General features: G+C 42.0%; 1 protein-coding gene across 1 annotated transcript in view; it reads right to left on the bottom strand.

Annotated features, from left to right (window-relative positions):
* PLCG1 (phospholipase C gamma 1) overlaps positions 1-23,919 on the bottom strand; it is a 102,290-nt gene that overhangs the window by 57,945 nt on the left and 20,426 nt on the right. Inside the window, exons 2-4 of the mRNA XM_063145557.1 lie at positions 5,601-5,753; positions 4,626-4,719; positions 3,457-3,504 (exon numbers count right to left, since the gene is read on the bottom strand). Coding sequence (XP_063001627.1) covers positions 3,457-3,504; positions 4,626-4,719; positions 5,601-5,753 — 295 coding nt within the window. The remainder of the gene's footprint in view (positions 1-3,456; positions 3,505-4,625; positions 4,720-5,600; positions 5,754-23,919) is intronic.

Raw genomic sequence — 23,919 nt, 5'->3', positions numbered from 1 at the left:
CTCAATAAAAGCAATACATGTCAAAAATAAGACAACCAAAATCCAGTCAACAAACATGATCATTACTGAGACCAAAATGCAATTCAAGAGAAAGCCAATGAAAAGAGTTGGGTCTTCGTTACTTTCCTGAAGGCCTGAAAAGAAGGGGCCTGACAAACCCCCAATGGAAGCTAATTCCAGAGGTGTTCTCCTTCTTACTGACCATTGGTGGTGGGGTGGTGGGGAGGGGTGTTTTTAAAAACAAACAAAAAACCCTCACCATTTGCGCATGAGCGCCCGTGTGCTCCATCCCCTTTAAAAAATATATGGCGGCCGTGATGTCACATGCCACGTGTAGACGAGGGCGACAATCTTATGATCATAAAATCGCGAGATAGCCTCCCTCCGACCCCCTCATCCAGCTGAGGCCTAACTGCCTTTGGCTATGGGGCGGTAGATAAATGCAATAAATAAATAATAAATAAATTTGGCAGGGGGAAAGTGAGAAAGGCCTCTAGCGATGACCTCAAAGTGAGGGCAGGTTGGGACGGGTGAAGGCAATCCTCAGGCCCAAACCATTTTAGACTTTAAAGCTTAAACCACCACTTTAAATTGGGTTCAGAAATGCACTGGCAGCCAGTGCAGCTGCCCCAGTATCAGTGCAACATGAACTGAATGCACATCTTCCATCAATATATGGGTGGACCTGTTCTGAACAAAGTAAAGTTTCCAAGGCAGACCCACATAGAAAGCACACTGTAGTAATGCAGCATGCATGTCACTAGAGCATGCATAACCGAGACAAGGTCAGTCCTCTCCAGATAGTTATTATTATTATTATTATTATTATTATTATTATTTATTTATTTATATAGCACCATCAATGTACATGGTGCTGTACAGAGTAAAACAGTAAATAGCAAGACCCTGCCGCATAGGCTTACATTCTAATAAAATCATAATAAAACAATAAGGAGGGGAAGAGAATGCAAACAGGCACAGGGTAGGGTAAACAGGCACTGGGTAGGGTAAAACTAACAGTATAAAGTCAGAACAAAAGCAAGTTTTAAAAGCTTTAAGAAAAAGAAAAGTTTTTAGCTGAGCTTTAAAAGCTGCGGTTGAACTTGTAGTTCTCAAATGTTCTGGAAGAGCGTTCCAGGCATAAGGGGCAGCAGAAGAAAATGGACGAAGCCGAGCAAGGGAAGTAGAGACCCTTGGGCAGGCGAGAAATATGGCATCAGAGGAGCGAAGAGCACGAGCGGGGCAATAGTGTGAGATGAGAGAGGAGAGATAGGAAGGAGCTAGACAGTGAAAAGCTTTGTAGGTCAACAGGAGAAGTTTATATTGGATTCTGAAGTGAATTGGAAGCCAATGAAGAGATTTCAGCAGTGGAGTAACATGGTCAGAGCGGCGAGCCAAGAAGATGATCTTAGCGGCAGCGTGGTGGACAGAAACCAACGGACTGATGTGAGAAGAAGGAAGGCCAGTGAGAAGAAGGTTGCAGTAGTCCAACAGAGAAATAACCAATGCATGAACAAGCGTCTTGGCAGAAGAGACAGACAAAAATGATCGAATCCTGGCAATATTATACAGGAAAAAACGACAGGATTTAGCTACTGCCTCAATATGAGGAATAAAGGAGAGCGAGGAATCAAATATAAAGCCAAGACTACGAGCTTCCTTGACTGGAGTAAGTGTAACATCATTGACAGTAAGAGAGAATGAGAGATGAGGAGAAGGTTTAGGAGGAAAAACAAGCAATTCAGTCTTTGCCATATTAAGTTTCAAACAACGATGAAGCAACCAAGCTGAGATATCTGAAAGACATGCCGAGATACGATCGTGAACATCAGGAGAAAGATCCGGAGAAGAAAGATATAATTGTGTATCATCGGCATACAGATGATATTGGAGGCCATGAGATTGAATAAGATTACCCAAGTGCAACATGTATAAAGAAAACAACAGCGGACCAAGCTCCGAGCCTTGCGGAACCCCTACAGAAAGGGGAAAAGAAGAAGACGAGCTGCCATTAGCCAACACGCTGAAAGAGCGACCCGCTAGATAGGAGGCAAACCAGTTATAGACAGAGCCACAAAATCCAAGGTCATGAAGGGAATCTAAAAGAAGATCATGATCAACCATGTCAAAGGCTGCAGTTAGATCAAGGAGAATAAGAACGGAATAATGGCCTTTAGACTTGGCAGTAAGAAGATCATTGGTAATCTTAGTAAGGGCTGTTTCAGTGGAATGCAAAGGACGGAATCCAGCTTGAAAAGGATCCAGAGCAGAGTTACTAGAAAGAAAATCAAGACAACGAGAGTAGACCACACGCTCCAGGATCTTTGAAACAAACGGCAACAAAGAGACAGGTCGGTAGTTAGACAGAGATAGCCTATCAAGAGTAGGTTTCTTGAGAATAGGAGAGACTGTAGCCTGTTTAAAAGCAGAAGGAAATGAACCAGAGGACAGAGAAAAATTAATAATATGAAGCAAGGAAGGGAGGATAGCAGGGATAAGGTTAATAAAGACGCGAGAGGGAATCGGATCATGAGAACAAGTGGAGGGCTTCGAAGAGCGCAGTATTGTAGACAGTTCATCAGCTGAGACCGAAGGAAACGCAGAGAAATTTGCAGGAGGAACTGACAGATGAGGAACAGGAACTGGAAGAGGAGCAGAGCTGGCCAGATCAGAGCGAATAGTTTGGATTTTAGCATTGAAAAAAGAGGCAAAGTTATTAGCAGACAGAGAGGCGGGGAGAGATGGTGGATTAGGCTTCAGGAGAGAATTGAAGGATGCAATCTGCTGAGGATGCCGCTGAGGATGCCTAGCCGCTGAGGATGCCTAGCATTTGACTGGATCAACGTTGAGTAATACTGCTGTTTGGCCAATGAAATGGCAGAAGAGAAAGAGGAGAGTACAAGTGCCCCCCCCACACACAACCAGGTTAAATAACCCAGAAGGATATTATGGTGGATAATGTAGAAAGCCAGCAAGAGGTCAATGAAAACCAACAGGATTGCATTCTGCCCCCCATCCAATGTAAATCATCTATTAGGGCAACGAAGCCAGTTTACATCCTAAAACCTGGCCTGCAGTAGATCCAAATAATCAGCATCACCCAATGCTACTTGGAATTGATGAATTCCACCCTCCCCAAGAGTAACTAATTGGAAACTGGGAATAATTATCAGCACCATTGTTTCTAAACTAGGTTTCTTCAGGAGTGGCCACACCACTGCTTCCTTCAAGCTGGTAGCAATTAACCCCACTCCCTCAAGAAGCCATTCATCACGTCTGAGGTCCAAATGCCCCAGCCCTTGCTGATTTCAAAAGTCAGGAGCAAAAGTCCAGAGAACAAGTGGTCTTCCAAGAAGTACATCCAAATCCTCAGGCAGTACAAGCTGAAAGGTATCCATAGTAACATCAGTGTAGGTTGACCACATTGCAAACAAGAGGGAGTTCCATTCAATTTACCTGTCTTCTCTGTTGCGATCAACGGAGTAAAACTGCTTTCGGAGCCACCTAAAACAAGATAGATTTCAAAAGTTAAGACTCACCTTGCTATGCAGATATTTCAAAGTTCAGGTTATCTTCAGTTCACCAAACAATAACTACACAGAGGTATATCTGAAGCATAGTAATTCAGCGTGATTGGGGGTGGGGAGAAAAGAAGGAAACTCAACATGTTTCCTCCCACACTTTGGATTTTTTGTGGCACTGTACAAGTTTTGGATCTGATACAGTCAATCAGCAATTTACTTTAAATTCTGCTCCAACACCCAAAAAGCCAACCTGAAAAGACCATGCAATAAGATGGTCAGGCTTGGACAAATCTCTGGGGGAAGTTGTTCCATACCTGCAAGTCAGCCACCAAAAATACTTTTTCTACATGCTATCAAAAGTTGAGTACACAGATATTTACCTAAGGAGAAAGTGCTTGGTCAACTTTGGAAATAAGAGAAGAGACAGTGTCTTAAATATGTTGGCTCCAGGAGGACAAATTACCATCAATAATTTATATAGTAACTTATGTAAATTTATGATTTACATAAATGAATGCAGTAACATCACCCAATATCAAATTTAAATATTAATTTGAAAGGGGATGTGAAGGGAAAAGATACACTAAAGCTGCAGTCCCACGCATACTTACCTGGGCGTACATCCTATTGAATTCACTGGAACTTACTTCTGAGTAGATATGCATAGAGTTGCATTGTAAGAGGCTCTAAATGTGAATACTCTAATAGAGGAGTGGGCAAGTTGAGTACCTCTAGATATTTTGGCCTACAACTCCCATCAGCCTTAGCCAGCATAGTCAATGGTGAGGACGGATGGGAACTGTAGGCCAAAAGATCTGGGGGACTACAAGAGAATTAAAAACTTGGTCTCCATGTTTTATTTTGCCTTTTTGCCCGCCTTCTTGATCTGTGCCATTTGGCAGTTTTGCGATCAATCAATTCAATTCCAGAATTTTTCACTCTCAGGAACATAACAATCCTGCAAATTACGTAATTATGCATAAATCTGATTTATCCTCAGCAGACCACGTGAATTTTCTTTTAGCACACACAGTCACGAGATATATTACACCACACCCAACCTGCCTGAGTCTGTTTTCCTGCTCTCAATTTTTGTGTTACCTTTCAACCTGCAGTGGGGTAGCAGCCTTTAGGGTATCCGCCACGAGCCAGTTCAACCCTTTGATCCACATGCTGACTTCATCTTCGGATGTGGCTGTGAAAATAAAGAACAAACTGGGCTTGTAAAGATAGGAGACACAGGCACTGACCCTTGTTTCCAAGAGGAAGTCCCGATGCAGCTGGTCTGCAGCAGGAGGAAGTTCATCCCATTGAGCTTAAAGCTTATAAATTATAACAGAGCACTATAAAACAAGCCATTAATGGAGAAGAATCCCTACTCAAGACTGAAACAGTTACCCTCTCTAATAAATAAGCAACTTACATTTTATCTTCTATGGCAGGCTTGGAAATAATTACTTGCCTGACCACCTGTGCAGCCAGACAGCGAGACTTCTATAAATTGGAAGGAAGTTGGCTCTTCCTACCAAGTCACCTCCAACTATCCCTTTCAGTCAATGGACGTGAAGGCCAAAAATTACTTCTCACAGCTGCGTACCAGCAGGCTGGCTAAAATACGTTTTGAAGTGCTAATAATGATTGACAAAGCTTTCTATGGACCAAATTCTGCACAGATCCACTCAAGCTATGTTCTTGTCACTTGTAGAACCACCATCATTGTGGAGAGGTGGACAGAAGGTAGGTAGATGATGGGCTGGGGGGATATGTAAATGCAAGTTCGTTTGTAGCAATGAATGGTTATGAATTAATATTTAATCAACAAAATGAATCAGATGTCAGTCATTTTTTGCAATAGCTTTGAGTTCTAATAGTTGCTACCAGCACCCCTCCACTCAGCACCAGTGCCATTCCTTGTTCACTTGTTCCTCTCTGCCAACACAAGCTAGGTTCTAATGAAGGGTGAATAGTGGTGTCGACGTTGGAGCTCAGAGGACCATTAAGAGAAATAAGGTAATGGTAGATGCTATGTGATCTATCCTCCCAAAGAGAACAGGAAGGAGGAAAAAGGGATCCCACCTTGCAGACTGAGTGTTTTCAGTCTAAATTCCATGCCATAAAGGATGACGAAACAGTGAGCCTGATCTAGCCGGAAAGAAGGATCCTCCTGATATCTGTCAAAATCTCGCGAATTTCTTCCTAGACGAATTTCTTGGATTTCACGAATATCAACTGCAAAAGAAGGGGGAAAGATCAACTAGAATGATGAGGAATTAAGATTGACATTAGGGTGCCTTGTGAAGGTGCCATGCTCAGTGACATAATTTCCAATATCCTGGACTGATAAACACTATATTAGATAATGGTATAGATGACCTCTTCTGGAACCATGCAGTCTCTGAATATGCCTGCTCCTAAATTGCAATGTTAAAACTAACTTTTTATTACTGCTTAACTTCTAAAATAAGAGGTACCAGGACTTAAGCCTACCTAGAAAAAGAACGTCTGCTTGGAGAGCGCTTTCTCCTAAACCTATATGCACTAGAGCTGACTCTCTGGTTACTTAGTGGAAGCAATTTATATATGATCAGAGACTCTCCTTTATTAGTACTTTCCAAGTTCCTGGACTAACCTCTAGCATTTCAAATCAGGTAATGATGCTAACGTTAAATGCACATGGATCTATTTTCTCTCCTAAGGCTGCAACTGCAAGCATCAAGAGAGCTCATCCCAAGTTAACTTGATCATCTATATGGATTCTAAGACGGCAACTGATAAGAACACTCTACCCACACTTCCGGAGTGAACCTCGTCTCTGACACCCCAAATTATGCAAATACAAGACAACAGAGAAGATATGGGAACGTGCAAAAGAGCATAGAACTCAAGGGAAATCCATCATAAGTGCTAGCTGAAATGGCAAAAAACATCATCATCATCATCACCATGTTAAACTGTAGTGCAGACACAGCCGAATATTTGTGCATAATATCTTCAAAAGGTGTCTCCCCCCCGAATTAAAGGTGTAGCCTAAACTTTATCCTACTCCATATATCCAGTCCCACATTAGTTATACAAAGCTGTGCCTGCATTCAGATGAATTCCAGATTACTCAGTGGGTCTACCTGGAATCACTAGAGGTCACTGTGGTGCATTCCCAAACTGGTAGCAAAGGACGTTTTCACACAAAAAGAGAAATGCAATAGATTAAAAGGTTGCTTAGGTGCAAATTTGAATGGGTGAGGTAGTGAAATAACCTTTTCTTAGTAATATAAAAGTGAACTTGAGGCTTGGTTCCTTAGTGAAGTTTTTCATTTCACAGTAAGTCTAATGAGCTTCTCATTATTATTTGAACTAAATAATGTAAATGATCATTCAAGTAACTGCATTACACACCCATGTAGGTCTTTGCTTAGTTCTAGCCATTGCTTACTGCTACCTAGAGGTATACGCATACACTTGGCACAGCAACTGTGAGGTCAAATGTAATGTGCCCCACCCCAAACGAACTTGTATTTAATCCACATGGAGAAAGGCTTGGAGGAGTTTGAAGGCTAGTTCAGAAAAACTTTTAGATGCAGGAAGGAGAGAGGAACAGAAAGGCCAGCTATGGAACAAGTGAACCACCTTTTCCTTCTTAGAGGAGTCCATTTCCTATAACTGTTTCTGAACTTACAATCATCATCCTTAGACTCTCCACCACTGACAGTGATGCCACAAACTGGAGAAACTTTCAGTTCTAACGGCCCATGAAACAGAAATCCACCTTCTGTACTGGCGTATAGAAGGCACGTTGCCAGGAACCGCCATATCTTGTTTCAAGTTGAATTCAAAAGCAGTCCAAAGACTGATCAGCACAAACACTCTTTAGTGATAAAGATGATGGCAATTACCAAAGTGGAAGCTTATATAGATGTTAAAAAGGTAGAGGAGTGTCAGGATCAGGCCCATTCTCCCTAGTGTGAGGGATTGGGTTTTGCAGCCTCAATCAGATTCGGAGGCTGAAAAAAAAGTAGATGTACACCAGGAACCTGGGGGAGGAAATTCTCCAAGACTCTTCAGGAGTCCAGCAGGAATCTTCCAAAGAGCTTATCACACAGGACACCCAGCCTTAGCGATCACCCTCCCAACCCGGGAACTGAGTCTCTGTCATAGGGGGAAGGAACATCGGAGCTGACAGACCCCAGACCTCTCAACTCCCCCCTCTTGACCACCGCAGGGTGGTCAAGAGGCAGTCCACAAGGTTGGCCACTCGGCAGAGGCTTCACCTTCAAGACCTGCCCTGAGAGAGTATTCAGTAAAAGTCCATTGACAATGTGGGGAAACTGTCCATTGAGTTGATAGGCATCTGCCTTGCTTTGTTAGGCTAATTTAGGGTAGTTTCCAGCTTTTACACTCTCTTCAGGTGTGAAGAGACATCTGCATTGAGCAGGGGGTTGGACTCGATGGCCTTATAGGACCCTTCCAACTCTACTATTCTATGATTCTATGATCTTTTTACTGAATAAAGCTTTGTGGATTGCAGGACAACCTTTTTATTGTCTCACATCTCAGTGGGAGGGCTTGGAATCACACATCAAGCAGTTACCAAAGAGGAAGCTTATACAGGTGTAAAAAAGGTAGACAATTTGTGCCATCCTCTCACTGCTAGTGAAAGTTCACATAATTTCCTTTAACAAACAAACAATCAAACAAACAGGTCAACATGCTTCCTGGAAAATGATTCTAAAAAGCCTCAGTGGAATGAATTAATGGCATTGGTGACTCACAGTCTTGCAGACACGAGACATTTCTGAGCAGCACAGGATAACACCCTTTGCAGACATGGGATGTAACATATGTAGCTCAGCCCTTACTATAACATACATCATTAGGCTTTTTAATCTACAACCTTAAAAGCATTTTACAGCTGGCTAGGGTGTTCTGTTGATTTTGTTTTTAAATGTGCCTCTGAAAAGAGAAGCAGCTTTGGAAAAGACACAACCTGAGGCAGGAGACAATAATCTGTGCCCTGATCGAATCACAGTTAAGGTGAAAATGAGCAGCAAAGAAGAGAAGCAGCAGCAGTGAGGATATGTGGTTATAAATTAACTTATCCATGGTGTTTAGAGGGTTCGACCCTTAAAGGCAGCCTAAACATAATTTAAATATAAATAAAATAAAAGTATCTTTTAAAAAACCACTTTCCAACATTTTCCTAGTTAACTCTGCACATCGCTTTTTAATAAGATAATCACTCCAGTCCACTCAGCCTAGTACCAAAAGGAACATTTTGCTTCTAAAGGCACACAAAATGAATCCAGAAGACAAGGTTCAGAACTACAAATACCAGAATGAAATACTTTATTAAAAAAAACCCTAAAGAAAACAGATTTCGTACCTCAAGGTGTAGGTTTTAACATACAGTTGAACTGGCCAAAATCTGAGGCTTGCTGTTGAACAGAGGTATAATCTCACATTTGCTTGCCATGTGGTGGCTATGGGTGATTCTGAGCTCATATGTCCAGTACCAGTCACACAAAATCCCTGACCGGTTGGGTAGATTGTCCATTAGGACTAGCCCAAAATTCTGCATTCAAATATTGCAGGGTGGGAAACTTTTTGGCCCTCCAGATGTTTGGGCTACAATTCACCATTGGCTATGCTGACCAGGGCGGATGGGAGTTGTAGGCCAAAACACCTGGAGGACCATGTTGCCCACCTATTCAATATTGAGATAAAAAGTAAAGAAGCCCACAATTTCCCCCCAGACTTTCAACAGGGGAGTCAGAAGAAAGCTGCCATCACCCCATTATAGCTTTACATGTAAACTGTAAGAGGGATTTAGGAAGCTGTGTGGCAAATGTAATTCCAAAAACAGCTTCCTAGATTCCTTTGGGGAACTTCTAAGTGAATACTTCATATCATTCCTAAAGCTCTCAGAGGGAGCTTGGCAAGCTGGAGCAAGGTTACAGAGGCCAAGTAACATGATTTTCAGCTGAATGCAGGTCCTCGTGGCCTGGTTAAGGGATCCCAAACCTGCCCAGTCCCTTCGGAGATCTTTGGTGGAAAGCCAGAGGCTCCATAAAGGATTAATGGAATTGGAGCTGGCAGAGTGGTAGAAATAGTGCCAGGAAATACTCTGCATGTGATACCCCACTTTCTGATCCAACAGCTAAGTGAAGATGAAATCCTGCCAACTATTGTTCAGAAACTCAGCCCCCTTCTTTGTTCCACTCTCTGCCAAACAACTGATTGGTGGAGTATGTATGCACACAGCAACAGCAGCACCTTAAGCATTCTGCTGAATCAGACCCTTTCCTGGTCGTTCTGGGAACCCTTATAACACAACTTAATGACTACGAATGCATTTTGGGAAATACTAGTTTAATTAGAATCAGATTCTAGAAGAGCCAGAATTTCCCGATTCCAAATGGTTTTATTTTTGAGGGGGAGGAGAATTGTCTGAAGATTAGGGACTACTATACGATTTTAAACATTACATCTTTACATTAAGTAAAGTGAAGAAACATTAAACATCTTTACATTAAAGTTTTCACTGTTTATTCAGACAGAAAATATACGCTAGTACCTACTTTTCTATTTTGGAACATCAGGATATTAAAATAAGCAAACACACACACACACACACACACACACACACATATCACCATCCGAAACTCTCCCCACGGCCTGAGTTCGATCCCAGCGGAAGCTAGTTTCAGGCAGCCGGCTCGGGGCAACTCAGCCTTCCATCCTTCTGAGGTCAGTAAAATGAGTACCCCGCTAGCTGGGGGAAAGGTAACTGCGACTGGGGAAGGCAATGGCAAACCACCCCGCTACAAAGTCTGCCAAGAAAACGTCAGCGAAAGCAGGCGTCCCTCTAGGAGTCAGCAATGACTCAAGTGCTTGCACGAGAGGTTCCTTTCCCTTTTTCCTTCATTGATAAAATAGTTTTAATGGACAAGTCAGAGTGATACAGAAAAATATAACTGACAGGCAGACTGCTTCACAGAAAGAGGTGGTATAAGGAGGGTGGCGCTCTACTTCTGATTGCCAGTTAAACAAATATGAACCTGTTCAGATGACATGCTAAGCTACAGCAGTTAAGCATTTTGAGCTCAACATTATGGCTTAGTGTCATGTGAACCATGACTTAGCATTTCGTGTGAACCATACCTAACCCTGGTGGCTACATAACCATGGTTTAAACACACTCACTAACCATTTTTTGCAAAAGGGTTAGCGGCCTAACCATGGCTTAGTGTGTTGTCTGAACAGGCCCAATAACATTTTATTGATCTACCATGCAATGTTCTCGACACAAACAGATCGTCTTCCTTCTCTGCTACCTCTTCACGCCCAGTTCCCAAATGTGCTGTTGAGTATATACATGGCAGAAGAATCCATCACAACTGTTTGGGGTTAGTAGAAACCACTTCCCTGCGTCTTGAGCTAGTAGAAGACTTAAACGTTCAAGCTGCCACACTTGTGGTTCAAGCTTCCTTTCCTCCTACTTCGTTTGGTAGGGCGTTTCTGGGTATTAAACAAAGACACTAAGAACAGTTCTATTTAACTACATAGTCAGGTCAATTACTTTCCCTCTTGTACTGTAGGAGATTTTATCACTGAGCTTCACATGCATGGGAAGCTATTTACTCTCACGACTATTCATCTTCTCCATCAAGAACATCCAGGTTCTTACAGTTGCCAGGTTGCAGCACACGGAAGCCGCGTTCACCTTCTTGTCTGCAAGACAATTCATGGCTAAAGCAACACATCATGGCTAACACAAACCATGACTCAGCATGAAACTGGGGACAAGGCTCCTGCTTCTTTAATAGTTATACTGAAGAGGGAAACTCAACAGCTATCAAGCAAGATCCACCTACTGAAATGTCTTCTTTTGCATCTGGCCATCCCAAACCAGTGATGTGTGGTAGATTCCCTCCCACCCCCCAACCCCGGTGCTTTATTTTTCTGTAGATGTTTTTTCCATTTCATAAGTTCATTAGTAAAACTGAATGTATGCCAACTGCAAATATAATATGAAATAAGCTTGGTAATTTGGAAGTTGCAATTAATGTTTTTCAGGCGATTTTCTCTAGCATACATTTTTGCCATTAAAGTATCTCTCTCTCTCTCTCAGAGTGAAATGAAACTAACAAATAGTGACAGCGAAACTGAAGTTGCTCCAACAACCAGTGGAAGAAAGTTGAACCCCTGTGAAACAGATGAGCGGTTGACAGTGTATTATGTACATTCCTTTTGTTGCTAAAATTCATTAGTTTATCAACAGTTTTCAGTACCTTTGTTTCCCCCCTTTAAATTTAAACAATGTAAGGGCAGTACATGCTATTATCTTTACATGCTATTATGTTTACATGTATTCCAATAATAAATTCTACAACCCTATGCAAGTTTAGGAAGAAAGAGGTCCTACAATTCCTAGCATTACCCAGCCAGCATTATACTTAACTTTTTCCCCATTAAATATTTCAGGTCAAATAAAAGTGGCTCAACAAAGACCTAAAAGGAGATAGAGTTCAAGAGGGATGGGAGCTAAAAGCAATACTAAAGGTGCAATCAAAAACAATCTGAAAGGAGGGGGGACAACACAAGAAGCCAATATGGCTACATAAAAAGTATAGCAATGATTTTCAGATTTTCATCTGAAAATCAAAAAGGACAAAAATAGGAGGGACAGGTCACTAAAGAAATGTACAGGTAGATAGTTTGGAATTGCAGAGATGGTGTCAAGAAGGCTAAAGATCAGAACGAGCTGAGGCTAGCAGAGGATGATAAGAATAACAAAACAGGCTTCTTCGAGCAAGTCAAAAGTTAAAGGAGGACAAAAGTAACAGTAGACCAGCCTCGCAGAGAAGATGGCAAAATCCTGAAAGGTTACAAAGAAAAGGCAGAACTGCTCAACTCCTATTCAGGGATGCTTTAAACTGGATTCCTGCACTGAGCAGAGGGTTGGACTCTACGGCCTAAATGGCCACTTCCAACTCTATGACTGTAGGGGTGAGCAAAAATTACACACTCAAACTAATTTCAGAAAAATTGGGGGCATCCAAGGTAGGTCTGGGCAAAAGATTTTTCAAATGCCTCCTCGCTCCCTTCAGCTCACCATTTTCCCCCACTGTCACCACCACCTATTTTGTGGTCCCTGATGGTTGTGATGCTCCTGGTTAGAGATGTAAAATTTCCGGAAATATTGAGGCCATGGGGGGGAAATGGGGTTTTCCGGAAAAGTTGAAATTTTGGGGAGAAGTTGAAAAATAAGCAATACTTGTTTTTTAGTGCTCTGTACAGATCTACAGTTACTTTGTCGCTTTAATACAGCCATCCCCAACCTGGTGCTCTTCAGATATTTTGGACTCAACTTCCATCAGTCTCAGGTAGCATGGCCAATGGTCAGAAATGCTGGGCACTATAGTCCAAAATGCTGGCCACTGTAGTCGAAAACGTCTGGAGGGGACCAGATTGTGGAGGGCTGCTTTAGGAACATAAAGTAGCTCTTCTGTCCCTAAAGTTATTTTATGTATAACTTAATTTGCTCATAAAATTACCATTATATTTTAAAACTTTTTAAAGCAAACTCAGTAAATTTGTAATTATTGTCTGAATAGATGAGAACAATATTAAATGACTTCTACAGCATCAGAAACACAAGACTCTATAGAACAAAATCCAAACTGTCAAAATCACACTTTTACTGTCAGGAATGCACAATTGTGAGAATTGCTGGGAATCTGACCACAAATGTCTAGCAGTAGAATATACTTTGGATCAATAATTTTAATCAGGAATGAAACAACTAACTATGCTGGGAATATTACAGAAAGGATTAAAACAAAAACCATTTCCCCCATGGTTTCATTATTTCCAGACATTTTACATCTCTAGTCTTTCTATAAAAGTGTTCTTATTACAGTTTTTAGAAATCATTTTGAGAGGAGTAAAGACTGGGCATGATATATATAGATTTTGTCTTAAATTGTAAAGGAAAACATTTAATAATCCAAAGCTGTTCAATTTTTTGGAAGAAAAACGTAAGCAGTCCTTGGGGGGTGGGGGTGGAGAAAAAAAATGTGTTTATTTCCAATTTTTCTGGGCCTTCACATTCCTAGTCCTGGTAGCAGATGCCAGCCATTTTTATCCTCCCAATGGGCTGCAGAGTCATGGCAGGAAGCATTGTCTTCCCTCTCATTGGCTTCATGACAATCCTAGCTACCAGAGTCCTGGGAGGGCCAGAGCCGCTGGTGTTATCGCACACAAATACAAAGGGCGGTGATGTTGGGAGAGACATTTTGGCTTGGTTTTAGAGATCTACTTTTGCTCTAGAAAGCACAAAGCAGCAGAAGAAGAAAAAAACTCTCGACTTCACAGTGATGGAGTTGCTGCTTTTGGGGGGAAGTGGGAAATTTAGAGCCAAGCTGATGTTACACTAATTCCATTATATGTGGCTGAAACTGATCTTCATTTTACTCTCGTATTAGCATGTGCATAGGAGAGGGGACAAGGGGGGATGGGTGTGGAGCAAGGTTTATAGGGGGGGGGAAGCTGTTGTGAACCACCCAGAGAGCTTCAGCTATTGGAACGGCATAAAAATGTAATAATAAATATATTTATTTATTTCATTTTTATACCGCCCAATAGCCGAAGCTCTCTGGGCGGTTCACACAAATTAAAAACCATTCAAAATATAAAACAAACAGTATAAAAACATGATATAAAATACAATATAAAAACACAACCAGGATAAAATCAGCAGCAATGCAGAAATACAATTTTAAAATACAAAGTTAAAACAGCAAAGTTAAAATTAAATTTATAAACTGTTAAAATAGTGAGAGAAGAAAAAGGTCTCCACTTGGTGTCTGAAAGAATATAGTGTAGGTACCAGGTGAACCTCCTTAGGGAGCTCATTCCACAGCCAGGGTGCCACAGCGAAGAAGGCCCTCCCCTCCCAGAGTACTATGGTCCCGATTCAAATTGGGGCTGTGCATGCTTACATGAACGTAACATTGTGAACCGCCCAGAGAGCTTCGACTATTGGGCGGTATAAAAATGTAATAAATAAATAAATAAATAAGAGAAGCCTGAGCTACAAGCAACATGATTAGCATAACATATAGTTAGTTTCTTTCATGAAGAGAGCATACGTACACAGTACCAAAGGCCGTTGTTTCTGAATAAAATAATGAATGGACTTAGTTTTCTGTCTATAAGAAAACGCCCTTAATTGCACCTTATGTTTGCCCTTCTTCCTCCTCCCAAGTTACTGCATGCTCCTTGGCGGATTCTATTTACTTCCTCCCATCCTGACCCATGTGCTGCAACCCTTTCCATGTGCCTAGGTCTGCCACTGGATGCAAAAACAAAGGTTATGATCAAATAAATGCAAACCTCTTATTTCCCCTCCAAGGTTCATGCAAGTCACAAGCGAACACACAACGCCTCAGCCAACGCTGGCCACCCTCCCAAAGGTAAACAGGAAGCCATTCCAGAGTGGAACTCCTCTTCAGTCTCCAGGCTTTGCGGCACTCCCTCTTGTCCTGAGCACAGCGATGCTCTTGTTCTAGCAACAATGATTACTTTAGCCAGGGCCAGAGGTTACCGATCCCACGCACATGGGGTTTGGTTACAAAAACATCCATTCTCCCTCTGCCAATGCAATCATAGTTGGGTAGAATGTGGCTTGAACAGCTGGGACAAGATGGCTGGCAGGAGGGAAAATACAGTAGCCTGGGAGTGGCAATTTGTTCCTGTGGCCCGGGGGTGCATTTGGAAATAGGCCTCAAAAGGCAACAGATGGATGATGTAATATGAGAAGATTACAGAGGCCCAGAAATATAAAATGAGAGGAGGACACATAGTCAAGGTTGGAAAGCGCATTGTAATGTTATTTAAACATCATTATCCGACTGGATTTGTCTCTCAAACGACACTTCAGAGCCCACATTAGTGCCCTCATACTTATCACAATATTATGCTTCTACAGTAGGCAGATAGCTCCCTAGCCAAATTATTAATATCTAGTTCTTTCCTCAACTTCTCTTCTAACAATTTCTTTAGTTATTCCCAGTGAGTGCAGCTACGAGATTTACACAAATCCTGCTTTTAAGGGAATAAGAAGTCGCCTGCTCACTCAACATAGCAGGTGGCGTGCCTCACCAACATCCGACTCGGAGGGGAATTTCCTCAGCCCTCCCTCCGAAAATATCACAACTACATGCAGTAATGTGGCACTGAATGAGACAAGCCTTGTCCATACAAACTAGTAGAAAACAGTTACCCTCTTGAGGATATTTGCATCAATACAAGGATTAACACTGATTTAACCATTGATGGTATTTTGTTTTTGTTTCTGTCAATGTCACAGATCATCATCTTGACAATGGGGTATAAAGAAAGCACAACTGAAGTATTATAAGCAGGATGGATTTGATTTAAATCATGATTTAAATCACTACTCAGAAACACTCAATTTAATCATGTGACTCCCGCCCCCCCAAAGTGCACTCTACTCATTGAATTTTTTTTAAACTTAGTACTTAAGAGGTAAGGGGTTGATTCTGTGTACATAGATTTGCAAAGGAACAATGGGATTGTGATCTCTGCAGACACAAATTCACAGTTTTGAGAACTGTAAAACCAAGCATCTGTGATAATATCTTCTAGATAGAAAAACTGCCCAATAATCTTCCAGAAAGATTAATCCATTCACATTGTGAATGGATTAATGGAATTCATTTACCAAAAAACTTAAACACTGCATAAATATACAGCCTCATGCTACATAATTAAAACTAATCCTTATTTCATGATGAATAACCTTTGGACTATTATGTATTTTAAATAGAAAACTATCTTTAAATAGATTTTTCCTCAAAAAATTATTTATTTATTTATTTATTTATTACATTTTTATACCGCCCAATAGCCGAAGCTCTCTGGGCGGTTCACAAAAATTAAAACCATCAAAAAGCATTTTTATTTTTAAAAAATCCAATTTAAATTTAAAAAATCATTGATTTTTACTCACTCTGATTATAAGATGGCTAAGGTGGTAACTTGCAAGATGGAGCAGACACTTCCTCTGAGGCCTGTCAGCCAATTCAACAATGTTTCAGGTTGAATCAGAATCCAGGAACAGCAGTGAAATAGTCAGGGCCTTGCTAGACCCTGCCGGATAAGCCGGCAGAGAAGCGGGGCAACGGCGCGCTAACTTTAGCGTGCCCCGCCCCGCCTCCTAGACGGCCGATGCGCAGGGACTATGGAAGCCCTGCAGCGTCGGCCATTTTTGTTTGTTTGTTAAAAGGGCCACGTGCGCCCCGAAGACTTCGGAGAAGGTAAGTGGTTTTTTTTTACTTAAGCCCCCCACCCTTTTTTAAATTAAGCCCCCTGCCCACTCTTTCCCCGTCATCCCTCCCCGTCCTGTGTGTCGCCCTGCGCCCTCCCTCCCTGTCCCGTGTGTCGCCCTGCGCCCTCCCTCCCTGTCCCGTGTGTCACCCTGCGCCATCCCTCCCTGTCCCGTGTGTCGCCCTGCACCATCCCTCCCTGTCCCGTGTGTCGCCCTGCGCCCTCCCTCCCTGTCCCGTGTCGCCCTGCACCATCCCAATCTCTCCTGCCGGGTCCAGCCTTCCCCCGCCAGGATCCCCCTCCCCCGGCCCGATGGGCACAGCGCTCGTATGAGCGCTGTGCCCAGTCCGTGGCTTTTCCCGGCTACTCGCGAGTAAGCGAGTAGCCGCAAAAAGCCACGGACCCTGCTAGACATTCTGCAGCCCCGGCCTTAGGCCGGGGCTGCGGAAAAGGCGCGCCATAAGCGAATTCGCTTATGGCGCGTTAGGGGAGGCTTTAGTGCGGCCTGGGCCCGGATTCCCCTGTGTGTCATGTGGACGCACAGCAGGGAAACCGGGCCTCAAAGTGTGCTAAGGCCTCATCTAGCAAGGCCCTCAGTCTCTAGACAGATTTACTCAACACAGGGTCACTTAGGCTACAAGCAACTCCCTTGGGTTAATGCACTATGTTAGATAGCTGCAACAAAACTGACACAGGCCAACTCTTCAACCACCTGAGTGGCTGATTAAACCCCACCCTTTTCCAAAGAGACCTTCCCTGCACTGCCAGCCTCTTAGAAAGTCTCACGAGCTGACATCTCGCCTAGTCAAACGCTTCACCGAGGGACCTTGTATTTCTGACTCCTCCTCCTTCAGCTCTGGCATTCCCAAGGGGAACATGGCCCTGGCTGGCTACTTCCCAAATGATTAGTTTGCAGCAGGACAATCTCCACTCTGGGACTGTTAGCCAACTCTTCCACCTCCTTCCCCTCTGAATCCATTCCCACTTCTCAGGGTGCCTCTGCAGAGGTGCTGGGCCCAATTCCTACCGACACACATTTCCGTAATGTCTATTTTGGCCTCAGAGTACATGTTTTACCCCTATCACAGGATCTCATATTTATTCATGCTCTCTGCAATAATATGTCTTGCAGCTTGGTCTCATTTTGTACAAACCTCCCTTATATACCTACTCACTGAGGTTGCCACATCATGCATCTGAGGAAGTGGGCTCTAATCCACAAAAGTTTATGCACCAATTAATTTGCTAGTCTTAAAGTGCCCGAAAAGATCTTGTAGTTTTTACTTTAACAGGCTTTTCGCAGCATCTAGGCTCAGTCGTGACAGAATCACAAGTTCATGACAAGATCCTTCTTGGTTCATTCAACTTCCACTATTTAAGCTGGTTCCTATGGACTGCTACATTTCCTTTGCCATGATCCCCATGGCAACCATACTCATGGCATAATTTACACACATTCCTTTTTTGGTTTGTTTGTGTGTTTCCTTCTTTTCAAATACCTTTTACACAGAAAATCAGTGGTGGGAGATGATGCAATAGTATTTAAAGATTCAGCAGAAACCTTAAATAAAACTGGCTAACCATAGCTAACTGGATTTAGAAAACCATTGACACATATCTGTCCCTCAGGGACCAATCGAAGACCTTTATCATCTGCTACTGACTCAATCTAGCCTCAGTCATGAGAATTACCACAGAACCACAAACCCCACCCACCTTTCAGCCTAATATTCCTCAGGCTAGAAGAGTGAGCCACAAGCAAATAATGCTAAAAGACCACTGTGCAAACAGTTTTGCAATACCACTTAACCAAGTACAGGCAATTTCTTCTTCAGTAGGAAGTGCAGACAGTAGTATCCAAACTGGACTGACAGGGAACCAGAATCCTTGAATTGCAATTCTTCTTATTCTGTAATTTGGTTGTTGTATTTGCTTATAAAGGGATAAAAATCCAGAATTAGAGCAATAATTGAGACAGGATGTGTGCTATGCGAGAACCTCCATATTATTTACGATCTATTTAGGCATACATCCTTCAATGAAAAAATGGGGGGGGACTCCCACCGCCCCCAGGCTTCCACACTTGTAATCCTACACTAAAATAGCTATTAAACACACACACACACACACACACACACACACACACACACACACAAGCCCTATTTAAGTGTTCAGACTGAACGCATGCAAGCACAAAATGTGTAGACGCAGAGGGCATGGTGTTCCTGCCCCCAGCGTGCTGGCTCTGCCCTCTTCCCCTCCCAACCTTCATGCATTTAATCTCCGAAAAGAGATTCTAAGCATGTTCAACTGAATGCATTTATTAGTCTTCCTGCAATCAGGGACTCAGTGTTGTGTATGCTCAATGTCCCCAGACAGCTATTCTGCCTTGACTGTCACCAGGTGATCTTGGCCCAGTCACCATCTCAACTGCCTGACAGGGTTGTTGTGGGGGAAAAGTGCTGGGTGGGAAAGCCATGTAAGCCATCTTAGTTCCTTGGAGGAATGGCAGGATAGAAAATAAATAAGAAAACAAACAAACCCTGATAATGCAACCATTCTGATCATGGGGAGGTTTCTAAGCATGTTCAGCTGAATACTCTTACAACCCCCCTTCAGAGTCAGGAGTGGAGGCATGTGCCCTCATGTATTCAGGCTGAACACCTGAATAGGGCTTCAGATAGATTATTAGCTCCCTCCCGCCAAAAAAAGTCCATAGATCATCAACAGCATCATTATTACTTTTGTAAACCGCCCAGAGAGCTTCAGCTATGGGGCGGTATATAAATTTAATAAATAAATAAATAAATACTACTACAACAACAATATAATTATTTATTTCATTTCTATACTGATAGCTGACGCTCTCTGGGTGGTTCACAGCAATTCATAAGATAATAAAATACAGCAGAATATACAGCATAAAAATATAATCATACAAAATTTAAAACAATTTAGACAGCTAAAGTCAGTTTCAATAGAATACTAGACCTGTTTAGATGGCTGGCATAAATGCCCCCATCATATGACATTAAATGCCTGGGAGCAGAGGGCTGTCTTAACCTGGCACCAAAATGATGACAGTGTTGGTTCCAGGCGGGCCATAGTGGGAGGGCCACTACTGAAAAGGCCCTGTCCCCTGTTGCCACCCACCAAGCGTTAACATTCACTTAACATTCACATAAAAGCAAACGGCATTTTCAAAAAGTGGAGCTAAGCCCTCGTTCCTTTTCATTATGAGGACTGCAATACAGAGGGGCTATTTTTCAGACTGGGTAAGCCGGGTCAATATTTATTCACAGCCTCTGAGAACAAAACTCATTGTTCAATGTAGATCACTGATGATTAGCAGGAATAGTCTGAATAAGGAGATGTAGGATACAACAAATGAAACTGTACTGTAGGTTTCCAGCGTGAGATGATGTTTAGAAGTCATTGCACAGTAGTGTCCAGAAACTGAACCTGATGAAATATAGATAGGAACAAAACACCGCTTCTTGTATCTCACTTAATACTGATGATGCTTTCTCGAAAAACTTGTGATTTTGCTGTCAATGCAGTAAAGCAATCTGCATTGCAAATCAAATAACACCTGTATGATCTGCATAATTTTAGATGTTTTATTCTGCTTATAATGAACTTACAGCATAACCTAAGCACATCTACTCAGAAAGTAATCACCACTGAGTTACAGCCTTAGAACATTTTTTTTTCTGGTGAATTTAGGATTTTGATGCAAAGTAATCTTGAAGTTCTCCCACCACCAAATTTCTGCATTTTGTCCAATTTAAATGTAATTCTTGTCACTATGAGAAATCACACATTTTTTTGCATTAAAAAACAGCTAGCTATTAAGCTGAACATGCACATTGCTTGTTTCTGAAAAAATCATTTCCGTTGAAAGCTTGTGATACGGGCAGAATAATTTGCTGAAAGGAAGTCTCATGCCATCACCCGACCTACCGTGTCATCTTATCTGCAGGGCTGCTTTGGGAGCTACATTATTTTATTCACAGAGCAACTGAGCAAGATTTATAGTCTCATAACGCTCCCTGTTTCTGCCATCAATTTTAGAGCCACATCAATAAACTTGAATTGCTGCCTGCTAATTACACTGTTATCCTTTTTTAAAAAAAAAAGTCAATGGCAAACTGGAACCATTTACACCAGAAGAGAAAGTCTAATTTCCAAAAGCTACATAACATTTTTATTTAACAAAGGGAGTAAAATTCAGCTTGTGGGCTAAGTGAGCCATATCACTTGGCACTGTCAGATTTATTTGGTTTTTGCAAGAGGATGCATAATAGAAATATGAAACTAGAGTTAATCCGTACTGTGAGTTCAGTTGCTTTCTCATTCGCTTAACACGGTAGCAGAGAAACAGATGCATTGCTGCTTCAAAAGAGAGGCATTTAGCAATACAGCACCTAGCTGGCTGCATATGCCCCATGGACACTCACACAACAGCCAATCCTCCTAACCAGGCAGCCCAATATCATTTTCTGGGGAGGATGTGCGGTGCTAACCAGATCTGACAAAGCTCAATACTGAGAAACTCTCACAGTTCTTTAAGTTCAGCATCCAGGCAGGTTAAGAGCTGCAGTTACTGGGTGTGGGGGATGGGACACAGAATCACAAGCCTTCCAAAAAAAGGGGGGACTGCTATTTGCACTACAGCATTTGGGGTCATAAATAAAAGGCTGGATAAATCATAGGAATGAACAGTGCACTCTCTCACTGGCAATGAATTAAAACAAAACCCCGGGGGGGGGGGGTTGGAATACGTAAGCAACAGGGACAGGCAGGGACATCTAAAATAAGTTATTAATGTGAAGATGAAAAGGGCTCACAGCTTCATGTGGATGGCTAGAAAAAGCCCAAGCCACCCCACCCTGTGCAAGCAAACCCAACAGAGAATTTTAAGAAGTTACTTAAAAGTCATTAAAAGCAATTAGTAATATAATTCTAATCATCAATCTTTTGTGCCCATATGGTCAAAGCAGCAAAGCACTGCATGCCAAAAGGCCAGCAAGGTGGCTTTTGAGTGGACCAATAAGCTCTATACAAGGAAAAACATATTTTGCTCTTAAGTACATATTCCACCCCACCCCCATAATTTAATCAGATGCAAATACCTAAAACAGTTTGCTCAAGTCCTAGTTCTATATTCTAAAGACAAAGGCACATTTAAAAGCCTACTGGAAAGAACAAAGACATTTAATACAGATTGCATTACTGCATTATTAGTAAGACTTCAGTAAGTGGACATAAAAACTAAAAGTCAGTATTTCTATCCACCACTAGTAAGGGTTTAATTGGTAAGATATATGTAATATTTAAAAACATACACAATAGAGATTCTACAGCAGATCAGAATAACTGAAGAAAGATCTGGTGATGAGCATATCAGAAGTTTCAGGCCGATAGAACAGAATGAAGGAACACATTTAATGCAATGATTTTGGGAAAAAAAGCAAACGAAGAACTAAACCCTATGGGCTTGTACACTAAGCCATGGTTAGGCTGCTAACCTTTTTGCAGCAAATGGTGAGTGTGTTTAAACCGTGGTTATGTAGCCACCATGGTTAGGAATGGTTCAAATGACACACTAAGTCATGATTCACACAACATGCTAAATCATATAGCTAAAAATGCTTAACCACCATGGCTTAGCATGTCGTTTGAACAAGGTCAATACCAACGGTATTTAATCACATCAAAATAATTTATGGATTGGAACAGGACAAACGATGGCAACTCAAGGTGCAAATCTATGCATGTTGTTGTTAATTATATTTCTATACTGCTCCATATCCGAAGCTCTCTGGGCAGCTTACAAAAGATTAAAACATTAAGCATTAAAAAGCGATATACATAATTTAGAAACATAAAAACAGACAGCATAAAAAGACAACATCTATTTAAAAACAACTTTGAGCACTCAGCCAGACCTAAAGCTATATCTGGGGTTGATAAAAACTCAACATATGCTGTTAAATGCCTGAGAGTAGAGAAAAGTCTTGACCTGGCACTGAAAAGATAACTATGTTGGCACCAGGCGGGCCTTATTGGGGAGATCATTCTATAACTGGGGGGGGGCACCACTGAGAAGACCCTCTCCCTTGTTGCCATCCTCCAAGCTTCCCTCAGAGTAGGCACTTAGAGGAGGACCTTAGATGTAGAGCGTAGTGTACAGGTAGGTTCATGTAGGGAGAGGCGGTCCGTCAGGTATTGTGGTCCCAAGCCATGTATAGGTTAAAACCAGCATGTGGAATTGGGGTCAGAAACGTACAAGCAGCCAATGCGATGTAGGATTTCCCCCCTGTCTAAACATGCACTGGATGGCACCCTATCGAATAAATAACTAGTAATATGGGTGTTCTGGAAAAGTTTGAATAGGGTGATTTGCATCAGAAAACAAATAAACCATGGATTATTTCTCTGGAGAGACAAGCCAGAAGTCCTGGTTTACATGTCACCCAAACAAACCATGGACAGAAGGCCCATCGTTTGTTAAACCGCTCCTACTTACAGCATGAACGAGTATGCTGCTCATAAACAATAAGTCAGGGTTTCCCCGGAACTCTCGCTTATCATGACCTGAGAACCGGATCACAGACTTAAATGGATGTGTTCCGTACAGGTTTAAATTTGATCCTTTTAAAATCATGTTTGTTTGTTGTTGTTGTTTTGAAAAATTTGTAACTTTTTACTGAATCAAATATGCACCACTCTCTCTTTGTGTATTTACTTTACTGGACCCTTTTCAGCTGCTGTGACATAATGAACAACATATTGACCAGGTTTGCATGATCCAAATAAGCCACTGCGGGCTGTTGTAGGGTTATAGAAGGATTGTTTCCCTCTCAAATAAGCTGTTTGCCACTGAATTTTAGCAGTGAGACACGACAGAAGCTGGAAAGGACCAAATGTAGCTTTAAAACTACCAGTTGCTTTGCTGAGGGTGGTACAGTGGTAGCAGTGTGAGGCCCCCAAACAGGTCCAGGGCATGGAAACTGGCCCCAGACACTGCCCTAGTGTAAATTTT

Source organism: Elgaria multicarinata, chromosome 1 (assembly GCF_023053635.1).
Source record: "Elgaria multicarinata webbii isolate HBS135686 ecotype San Diego chromosome 1, rElgMul1.1.pri, whole genome shotgun sequence".
NCBI lineage: Eukaryota > Metazoa > Chordata > Lepidosauria > Squamata > Anguidae > Elgaria > Elgaria multicarinata.
Note: the sequence above shows the minus strand (reverse complement) of the source record. Positions and strands in the feature narration are given on the sequence as shown.